General features: G+C 39.7%; 1 protein-coding gene across 1 annotated transcript; it reads right to left on the reverse strand.

Annotated features, from left to right (window-relative positions):
- Positions 1-816: 816 nt before the first annotated feature.
- Positions 817-4,118, reverse strand: RFPL4B (ret finger protein like 4B; the record flags this gene model as incomplete). The annotated part of the gene is made up of 1 exon (XM_082406057.1): positions 817-4,118. Exon 1 carries the CDS (start codon positions 1,720-1,722, stop codon positions 817-819), a length of 906 nt encoding a protein of 301 aa, XP_082262183.1. The 5' UTR covers positions 1,723-4,118.
- Positions 4,119-11,837: the final 7,719 nt, after the last annotated feature.

Consider the following 11,837-nt stretch of genomic DNA (forward strand, 5'->3'; position numbering starts at 1 on the left):
TGATGGGGGGTGGGGCACAAACTACAGATAGGTTGTGAGAGGATCCAGTGTTCCAAACAGTCATTTCCCTCCTTATATAATTGATTCCAGAAGGTCCAGAATCTTCGAGAAACTGTTACTGGACCAAACTTGGGTCTGCTCACCCGTGTGTAGTAAAGCCAATCTACTGACAACGAGTTGTGGTAGAGGAAAGTGCAATGTTAACTGCAGGGCACCAAGCAAGGAGTCCAGGACAGATACTCTCTGACTGACCCTATCGGCACCTTTTTGGCCATCATATATACAATACCACTTTGACAACCACCCAATATGCCAATTATTGAACATTCTCATTAGGACAAACATGAATCACCACTAACTATATCTACCTCAGTGAAAGGTTCTTTGTCTTTCAAGAAAGTAAAAATGAAAAACAGTTCTTTCCCAGTACATTTGTCTCTCTCCTTTAAATTTCATGTCAAAATATCTCACTCTGGCATCTCATTCTTCTTTTTCCCCAGACAGTTATCATTATCAGGAATTATACTATAGAAAAGGCATGAAATAATGAAAAAGGCATTGTTCCTATCCACAAAATGTAATAATTTAATTTATAATCTAAAACTCCCCATTGTATATACTACAGAATAAATGCACAGTGTAGTCTCTGATCATCACAGCTGTTTGGCTGAGAGATATAATTATTCCCAATTAAAGAAAGACCAAAAAACTGAGGCTTTAAAGTGCTTAATAACACCCCCTACACCCCATAGTTATTCAGTTGCAATGTCTACAAAATACACCCTCAAATCAATAAAAATTGCTTAGCTACAAAGTCTACAAAATTGTCTCTTCTTGGGTCATTCTGACGTTTCTCACATCAAAGATCTCATTCACCTCACAGGACATTTCTAGGAAGGGATGAGTTCCTGATGGACAGATGGTTAGGGGGGCACCATTATCACCTTCTCCGGGGAACTCAGGACTAAAGAACGGACACAAAGGCTCCAAACAGGAGAAATTACTGTGTATGTAGATGAGGGCATCATTGCTAACATCAAAAAACTTGATTTCTTCCAACTCAATATCTAGAAAAATTCCTACTTGGCTAAGGCCAGGGCTTGCAGGAATTCTGGTTTCTGGGATGGAGCAGGTATAGATTATTCCCGCCTTCATGCTGATGATCCAGAAGCCATGTTCAGAGGAAAAACCACTCTTCCTCTTCCTGTCAACCGATTTTTTGCAGACCCCCAGAGCCCACTCATTCCCCTCTCCCACTTCTACCACCCAGTAATGACAGCCAGAGGAGAAGCATGGAGTGCCCAGGATACAAGCCCAGTATGCAAATCTCTGGGGATCTTCCGTCAGGTTCTGGCAGATCTTCCCACACTGGACACTCCTTAGGTCATCAGAGAGGACAAGAAAGGGGTTGGCGGTGGCTGCATCCAGAGTTATGTCCTCCCAGAACTTCAGGTACTCTTCATTCACATGCAGACCCTGCTCCAGGTGGGAACTGTGCTGTGCGATGAGAAGAATCAGTTCTCCAACTTGCCATTCCTCCAAAGGAGGATTCTCATTGACGCCTCGACATACAGGACAGATCAATTTCAGATCCTTCTGTTCTTCCATCCAAGTTTGCATGCAATGAAAGCAGAAAGTGTGGGCACAGGAGAGAGCAATGGGGTTGAGGAAAACCTCCTGACAGACTGGACAGGCTGCCTCCTCTTGCAGACGGTTGGCCATGGTCCCTGAAGTTCACTCTTCAGCAGAACTGAGCTGAAGTGGCCCTTTATTAGCCTCTGGGAGTGATCGGGAGCCTTCAGTACCTGATCTGCTCTTCAATAGTCAGGATGTACCTAAATCCAATACAAAAATTAAATAATGTAAATCTTTCTGTAGTTTAGACATGAAAGTGACACTAAGTCAACAGAGAATCATAGCAAAGGCACTGTCTGTGAGGAAAACTATCCAAAATTTAAGTGATCACAAGAAAGAGAAATAGGACAGTTGGACATTGTCTTTTCATGGGGAACAGCTTACCTTGTCTGGAGACTTCCAGGTGAAGTCTTGTCTGCTCTGACCACAGCTTCTCCCCGTAGGAGCTGAGCCCAACTGGGTCTTTTTTTTTTTTCCCAACTGGGTCTTTAACAGGAACGAGGAGCACAGTCTTTACCCCCTAAACAGCATTACTTTGTAAGTAACTTGCAGTTGAAGGAAAAGAATTTCCACACCTAAATACAATCATTACAAAAAAGAAAAGGCCACCTACTGAATGGGAGAAGGCATTTTATATATCTGATAAGGGGTTAACATCCAAAGAACTCATACAACTCAACATCAAAACAAACAAACAAACAAAAAACCCAGTTTAAAAAATGGGCAGAGGATCTGAATAGACATTTTTCCAAAGAAGACATAAAAATGACCAACAGGCACATGAAAATATGCTCAACATTGCTAATCATCAGGGAAACGCAAATCAAAACCACAATATCACCTCACACCTGTTCAAATGGCAATCATCAAAAAATCTACAAACATGGTACAGCCACTATGGAGAACACTATGTAGGTTCCTTAAAAAACTAAAAATAGAGCTACCATATGATCCAGCAATCCCACTCCTGGGCATATATTCAGAGAAAAACATGGTTCAAAAGGATACATGTACCCCAATGTTCATTGCAGCACTGTTTACAGTAGCCAAGGCATGAAAGCAACCTAAATGTCCATCAACAGATGAACGGATAAAGAAGATGTGGTACATAAACACAATGGAATATTTACTCAGCCATTAAAAAGAATGAAATAATGCCATTTGCAGCAACATGGATGGACCTGGAGATTATCATACTAAGTGAAGTAAGACAGACAGAGAAAGACAGACATCATATGATATCGTTTATATGTGGAATCTAAAAAAAAAAATGATACAAATGAACTTACTTACAAAACAGAAGCAGACTCAGACTTAGAGAATGAACTTATGGTTACCAAAGGGGAACAGATTGGAGGTAGAGATAGATTGAGAGTTTGGTATTGACATGTACACACTGCTGTATTTAAAATAGATAACCAACAAGGACCTACAGTAATAAATAAATAATCTACAAACAACAAATGTTGGTGAGGATGTGGAGAAAAGGGAACACTTGTGCACCGTTGGTGGGAGTGTAAATTGGTGCAGCCATTATGGAAAACAGTATGGAGGTTCCTCAAACAATTAAAAATAAAACTACCATATGATCCAGCAATTCCACTCCTGGGTATTCAAAAGATAATTATAGCCAATGAGAGAGAAATGGGATAGTGGAAACAACCCAGACAGAAATTATTGCTTACATTGATTTGGGGACTTTCAGCTGATGCCCTGAAGCTCTGAAGTCTGCACTTTTACCTCTCCAGGCTTCTTGGTGAAGTGAGTGGGAGCTCAGACAATCTGGCTTTTTATAGTGCCTGGGGCACAGTCCCCACCCACAATCAGGATCAAAGTCTAGGCCTCAAATCTTATCAAGTGAACTTACTCTTCCGGGGCAAGATGATGGCATGAAATCACATGCCAAATTTCACAGTACTACTGTTATCCTCTTTGAGTTCAACTAGCGAACCTACTGCCATCTGAATGAGATTATCTAATTTCAGAGCTCAGCTTTAAATAACAAAATGTTTTAGAGATCAAACACAGAAACGCACTACTGAAATCTAATCAAGTCTTGCCTAATGTAATCACATCTCTAGTACAGCTGTTAGTGAACAGGATCTAGAAGAGTTTTCATATCATTTGATTCAGCAATTCCTCTCTTGGAGGGTAGTTACTGAACAGGATAAGAAAGAGAGCAGTCAGTTAAGCCTGTTGCCCTGCCATATTAATAAAACCTCCCTTTACTTTAAGAGAGTTCTAGTTTAAACAATAAATTATATAGTGTCTGTATTGGAAGTAGAAAGAGCAATGAAAATCATAATGAAGGAGAGCTAAGACACAATCATCAAAAAAGATGAAAACTCTAATTTGAAAAAATACATGCATCCCAATGTTCATGGCAGCACTATCTACAATAGCCAAGACATGGAAGCAACCGAAGTGCCCATCAATAGATGACTGGTTTAAGATGATGTGAGATATATATATATATATATATACATACATACATATATATATATATATATATATATATATATATATATATATATATATATATATATATATGCTGGAATATTAGTCATAAAAAAGAATGAAATAATGCCATTTGCAACAACATGGATGGACCTAGAGGTTATCATACAAAGTGAAGTCAGACAGAGAAAGACAAATATCATATGAAATGGTTTATATGTAGATTCTAAAAAAAAAAAAAAAGATACAAATGAACTTATTTACAGAACAGAAATAGACCCACAGACATAGAAAACAAACATATGGTTACCAAAGAGGAAAGGGAGTAGGGGAGGGATAAATTAAGAGTATGGGATTAACAGATACAAACTACTATATGTAAAATAGATAACAGATAAGCAATAAAGATTTACTGTCTAGCACAGAGAACTCTATTCAATATCTTATGATAAGCTACCATGGAAAATAATCTGAAAAAAAAGTATATATATAACTGAATCCCTTTTTTGTACACCTGAAACACAATACTGTAAATCAACTACACTTCAATTCTTAAAAAATTAATTAAAAATAAATCATAAAGGGAGTTGGAAGGTCAGTGAATTCCTGTTGCTAAGGGCAATCTAAGAGTAAACCCTTCCCTGCAATACACGCATTCTGAATAACCTCCCATTTCCCAGAAGTCTCTTGTCCTTCTTGCAAGGGCAACTGCACATCTTTCATTGTATTTTTATCTGTTGGCTGATTCCATTTTCATAAGTTAAACATCTACAGTAGTGGGTCTCAAACTTTTTAAAATCTTAATCTCAAGACACTCTTAAACCTGAGAACCCCAAACATCTTTGTGTTTATGTGAATTTTATTTCTCCATATACACACCATTAGAAATTAAAACTGAGGGAAATTTTTAAAGAATTTATTTAATTCATTTAAAATAAAACCATTATATGTTAACATAAACAGCACAGTTTTATGAAAAAATAACTTTATTTTCCTTCCAAAAAAATAATAATTAGTGAGAAGAATACCACTCTTTTGCATGTTTGCAAACCACTGTAATTCCTGCTTAACAGAAGACAGATGGATTCTCACATCTGCCTCTGCTGATCTGTTGCGATATGTTGTTTTGGTTGAACTATGTGAAGAAAATTTGGCTTCCCACAGATACTTAGTTGGAAAGTGAAGAACTTGTCCTAATTAGTATTAGATGTCCTAATAGGGTCTCTAATGGTCAGGACCCCTCTGACCATTATTGGAGGACCATTGCTCTACATCAAATTTCATAACTCCAAGAGACAGCCCCAAATCTTAGTTTCTTGGCAACCAAAGACCCTAACGACAAACCCAACCATCCTTTTGTATGGCTTCTGCCATCTCAGAACTAATTCATATGATGTAGCTAAATATGAATCATTTTCCTACCTTTGCCCAATTATGATGAGGTTCCTTTCTTTTTTTTTTTTCTATTTAAATTATTTAACTGTGATGACAATGCCAAATCAGGTTGTTCTCTATAGCACTGTCTGATATCTAATAGGCCTTCAACAGATGCTTATCTATGACAAAAAGCATCATCTCTCATTGATGTACATTTTTCAGCCAGCTCTGATTGTGGCTTGATTATACACTGACTCGCTGCTGCCTCTGAGTCTTTGTCTGCTGGGAGAAATATTTCTTCCCCAGAAATACTTTAATTCCAGATTTTTCATTACTACCATAATGCTGAGTTCAGGAAGAAATGTCATTTTAAAAATTTTCAGGTACTGGAAATATTTGGAGCCACTTATCTGTAATGTCTTAATACGCTCATGACAACATATCAAAAATGTGCATGAAGATTTTTTTTAATTTTTAGAATAATTTTTAATTATCATTAGTGCTTCTACAAGTTAAGATTAAATCACAAAATGAGCTTGTTTCTGTAGCCTCCTGATTAAAAAAGAAATTGACTTTCACACATGCTAGTTAGATAAGATGCAGCCTCTGGCGAGGGAGGGGGACATAGTCAGCCCTGTCGGGAATCTAACATCCCTACAAGAAGATGAAGTGTTTGCTTAAACCACAGTTCATATTTTTCGTAAGGCAGCAGCTGTAGTGGGGCAACTTTTCACAATTAGCTTCCATCCCCTGGCGTGGGACTTGACTCCTCTCTTCTCTGCAGCCCTGTTATACATTTAAGTGGACCCTTCTGTGTATCTGAAAGAAGAGGGAGGGCACCTCTCTGAATTATTAACGCCACCAAAGGCCACTAATGGTGCTCCGTGCTCTCCTCTTCAAAAGGAGCCATGCTTTGCAGACCCGGTGAGCTCCACGAAGAGAATATTTTAGGCATTAGAATATGTAGAATGTTGCACTTCTGCACTTATTGTAAAGGACAGACTCTACAAAAAACGTCAAGGATGATGAGACTCCATAGTTTTATCCTTGATAATATGTAATCCGTACTCTAGTCCTATTCAGGACCCAAAAATATTGAGAAAAAAACTGAATAATGTTTATGTGTTTTATTCACAAAGTGTGTTCCTATCTGGATAAGAACTGGCCACAGAATTGCTTATCTACAGTAAATTATCTGTAAAAATAGCAAGTTCTAATCTGGGTCTCTATGTAAATTTCAATGACCCTAGGCCACGCACCCTCAAGTAAAGAAGTAATGCTTAGTCACCCCAAGTAGCCTCACCCTCCTGTCACCTTGTAGGTACCAGAGTCTGAGCAGAGGCCATAGGGGGTCAGTGTGAATCTGCGTGAGTGGTGAGTGTGCAGGAGCAATGACACACATGTGACCTTGCCTCTGGTGCTCTTTATCTTTGCGATTTCTAGAGCCAAGTATAAGTGTTTTCAGATTATCCATATGTTTTCTCCTCTGGTTTAGGGCTGTCGAAATATTTTTATGTAGGTGAGGAAGCCCGAGTCAAAATAAATTTCCTTTCCCCCTAATTATCTGACGTTCAATGTTCTGATATTATTGAACGCAGCCTGCAAATCTCTTCAAAAGACCTGAGCCGCCCCGCCTTGCCCCGCCCTCGGGAAATCCAGGTAGTCAAGGCAAGCCGCCAGCAGTCCCGACCCCGGGCAGGGCTCATCAGCCTCCCGGAGGTCAGAGACTGTAAATCAGGCTCAGGAATAAGGCGAAGATCCAGCCTCGATAACTCCGTCCTCCCCCAAGGCATCCTCCTTGGTGGCTGCCCGCTGCTGTTCGGATACAGACCGAAATGCTGCCCCTCTCTCTAGCCTCATCTTCTGAAATCCACAGACCCTCCTTGCAGTCCTTTCCCCGTGCTCCCTGCTAATTCAGGACAGGTCAGTTCTCTCTGGCTGGCACCAGGTTCAGCCAGCCACCCGGCTAACACCTGGTCATGGTTCAGATACAGCTGGAGTGTCAGTTCTTCTGGGGAGTGTTCCCCAGACTAGGTCAGAAACCCAGTTTTTGTTTGTTTGTTTTTCTTGGCTGCAGGCGGGATTTTAGTTCCCCGACCAGGGATTGAACCATGCCCCCTGCAGTGGAGGCACAGAGTCTTAACCACTGGACCGCCAGGGAAGTCAGCCCAATTATATCCTCTCGTAGCACCCTGCATCCTTCCTCCAAGTAAGTTATCACTATGTTAGGTTTCATTTATGGATGTGATCTCTTTGATTCATCTGAGGTCCCTCACATTATTAAATAACACTTACTGAGCACTTTTACTGTGTTGCCAGGCATTTTTCTAAGTATGTCACGTTTTCTAGCATTGAATCCTTGCAGCTCAGAAGGTAGGTGCTGTTATCATTTTAACCTCTCAGATGATGAATTTAAAGTTCTACTGTCACCAAGCTGTGTGACCCTGGTGTGTTTACTAAACTTCTCTTGATCGCCTACCTCTAGTCGTCTTTCACAGGAGACAGAAATAAACGTCTACCCTGTTAAAATCGGTGTATTTTATGCATACAATCCAATCCAATTGAAGCTCAATTAAAATAGGTGCCAACCTAATTCTTTAGCTTCTGCAACTATATGGATCCATGCTATCTTGATAAGTCTCATCAGACTTCATCCGAGGATTGAAAACCCTGGATCCCAGCTATATTTTCTACCATACTTTGCATTTTACTGGTAGTTTATCACCTAACTGAAGAGAGAGTGTGACTCACTGGCTTATCTATACTTCTAAATGTGCTTGTCTGCCTGGACATTAGCTCTTCAGATTTTTTACAGTGTTGTTAGTGAGTTCTTTGGCATGGTATCATTGCAAGACAAGAAAGGGCAATGACTAATTAGCAGAGTCAGCCCAGTTTTGTGTATGCAGTATAGGATGCCTTATGCAGTCCAATGTTTCAATTACTATAAACACAACACGCTGTGCTGTCCGTTGTCATGAGGTAAGTCCAAATAAACTAACCAAAATAACTATCCTTCTTCAGAAGAGCCAGCTGCACCCTAAGCCTTGCACACAAACATCCAATGATTGCCTTCCATCTTTGAGATATGCACGCTGTTAAATACTGAGGCGATCCCAAAACAGGAATGACACTGCTGATGCCCTATATGTTACAGCACCACTAAGGGAGGTAAGACAAATATATGAGAAAGTAAATAATGAAGTGAAGTAGATAAGACGGTCTGTGGTATGTACCGGACTGCTGGTTACTCATACATCCTTAAACCACATCTACATATAGATAACAGAGGACAACATAGTTTGGTCTGTTTTTAGACATCTTCTTTTCAGAACCTTCATACCAATTAATGCTCATTTCTTAAAATAGCATCGAAGACTTTTGAAAGCAATGTCAACTAATCTATTCTACATGAAGGTTAGGGAGGTAATTGGTATAGCTTTATTTCCTAACCAAGCTCTCCTCCCACCCTAAAATAATTCCAATTATCTATGACTGTCCACAGGAAGTGTCCAACAAGTATCATAGATTGATAGTTTGTAATGAATTTCTTTATTGATTCATGTACTCCTACCACAAATAATGTACTACTATAGCTCTGTCTCCCATGCCCCTACCATAGGTGCCAGGGAGACATCTAAGTGTCTCTATAGATTTGAGGTATCTACAGTTCTGGATCTCAAATGAAGGATGTGGGCTGCAGACTTGGACATAGATGGGGTTAGCATGGACATGTAAATGGTAACTGGAAGAGAGGGAGTGATTGGGATTGCCCACAAAAGCCATGCAGAATAGAAAGGAGGGCCTAGAGCAGAACCCTGAGAAACACCAGCAATTAAGGAAGGGGAAAAGCAACCCCCAAAAGAGATTATATTGAAGACACTGAGGAAACAGATCCCTGCAATTGACAACACAATTCTGGAATCCAAAGGCCTCCAGTCCAGTGGAAGCAACTCTGAGAAGGCCTAGCAGTTCAGCCTACCTGGGGCCAGAAGAGTGAGTCAGGCCATGAAAAGCCAACGCTAGCTGTTCCAGGGGATGGTGTAATTGGACACAGGTCTGAACTCTAAATGGACAAAGAGGTCTGGACTAAAGAATATTAGTCCAAGTGAAAAAGGCCAGGTGGCCACACATGCTGCAAAACGGAGGTCAGAGCAAAGCTCTCAATTCAAGGACACAAATCCAGATAGGAGGAAAGGGTGGGAAAGTGTGATTGTAGATACGTGTCTACTTAAGTTATTAAATCTCAGTGTAATAAAGTGCTGTACACAATTTATGCATAACATCTCTCCTTTCCTCTAAGAACTTCTATTCTGGGGAAATTCTTTAAAAAAAAAAAAAAAAAAATCTGTTACTGGTGTTGACCAAGGTCTCCTCTGCTAGTGTTTAAGAATGAGCAGCATATTAGAAATGATTTATTTCCTTATTAATGAAGTAGTCACAGTTTTAAAATCTTCAACAAAACTATCCCAGATGTCTGTCTCTTCTGTAATAAAACATTTAAATTATCTTACATACATTTTAGGGCTATTGGGAAATAATCAGTAAGTTTTAGGGGAGATATTGTGCAAAAAAACGTAAAAATGCTTTAAAATAACCAAAGAACATTCACCTAATTAAACATGGCCTTGAGGGTATACACTGATGCTCAAATTAGTCCAGTTATGATGTTGAAAAGTCAAATCACAAAGTATATCCAGCTTGTGCTTATGAAATGTCCAGAGGACTTATCTGTAGGTTGCCCAGAGTGATCTTGTGTCAGGGATTAATAAAAAATGAAGCACAGGGAGGTCAGCACATCATATAACTGAAAGATTATTCCATGCACTGAAGAAGAGTTTTGAAGTTTGAGTTTTTTTCAGGCTTAAATTAAAGAAGATTAAGATTCTTTGGTGTCAGTATAGTTCAAGTAACTTCAGTTTACTGATTCGGCAAAACCAAGTTTCTGTAGGGAAATCATTTCCTAGGAGGATAACCTCTTCCTCTGACTGGGCTGGAAAAAACAACACTCCTGTCCAGAGATTCCATCTCTTCCCAGGCAGTTGCCCCTGCAAGGCTGAGAGGCAGGAATCTTCATCGCACACTGCCATCTACCGTGTCCCTGGGGGAACTGGAGCCCCAGACTGCAACATTTTTGATTCTAACCCTGAAGGCAAGCAGGAAACCAATCGATGAGCATCACTTTCCTTTCACTTGTGGGAGGTTTTATGACTATAAGAAAAAGATATAAATGAGAGATGTGCACTTACGCAGTTAGATTCATTGAGATCCATAGGGCGATGATTTTAGGAACAATGGGGTAAAATTAGACAAGAAATTGTCTCACTGAGGGGAAATCAGTTTATAAAATCTGTGATCACTTTTCTTGGCATCACAGAGAACAGGCAAAATGGCATTCTGTTTTGGCTTTTTTAAAAAATCAAATCCCGAAGCACACAACTCTAAGATGACTGAATTATGTACATGTAGAAAAAAAGAAAATCTTCATGTAGGTCTGTTTTATTTGCTCTTCCAGGATTATCAGAAATCAGTTGTTCAAAGCTCAACAGTCTATATTTGGTCCATCCTCTCCTATTTTTCATCTTGGTACCTAATTTCTGGTCCTTTCTCTGCAGTAGTGAGGAAAGAGACAATGCATAACACTGAACTGTCACACATAGGCTTGTTAGCTGAGATTGTCAGCATTTTTGGTGGGTCAGTGGGGAAAGAGATTTTGAAATTCAAATAGAATTTCATCATGGATTTAATTCACCAAATCACCAATGCTACTAATTCCTGAATGCTGGGTGAATTTCAATTTAATAGTTAATTATAATCTGTGCCTAGTACATGGTTGGCACACAACTAGTAGCTAATACCTGTGACCCCTGGTAAGACCAGATTTGCAAGGAGTTGGCTGGCTGCTGAGAAGTCCTGTGCATTAGAAGAGGGCCTGAAATGCCACGATTCCAAATACATTTTTTTTCCCCCTAACATGTTAGGCATGGTCTTGTAAAAACTACTCTGGGGAGAATAATAATGTAGGATGACTCCTTGAGTAGGTAAGTAAGAATTCAGTCCCTGGGAAATAAGCATCTGAAAAGAAATAGGAGTCACAGCAACACAGTGTGGAGAAGAGCAAGGGAGAGGGGACTCCTGCCGTGTGATTTTGTTCAGTGACGGTTCTTACCCTCTTGTTCCTCAATCCAAAAGACTGAGAGGGCTCCAGCATGATTTTTGTTAAGTTAATTATATCAGAGGAATGGGTGGTTTTGTTTTGCTTTGTTTTGATTTTTGGCAACCAGTTTTACTGAAAGAACTTTTGCAAGAAAGACTCGCTTTTGAGCCTTTTGATATCTACAGATCTTCCAGAAACGGTCTAAAGTCGCTTT

This window comes from Balaenoptera borealis, assembly GCF_965194805.1.
Source record: "Balaenoptera borealis genome assembly, chromosome: 9".
Lineage (NCBI taxonomy): Eukaryota > Metazoa > Chordata > Mammalia > Artiodactyla > Balaenopteridae > Balaenoptera > Balaenoptera borealis.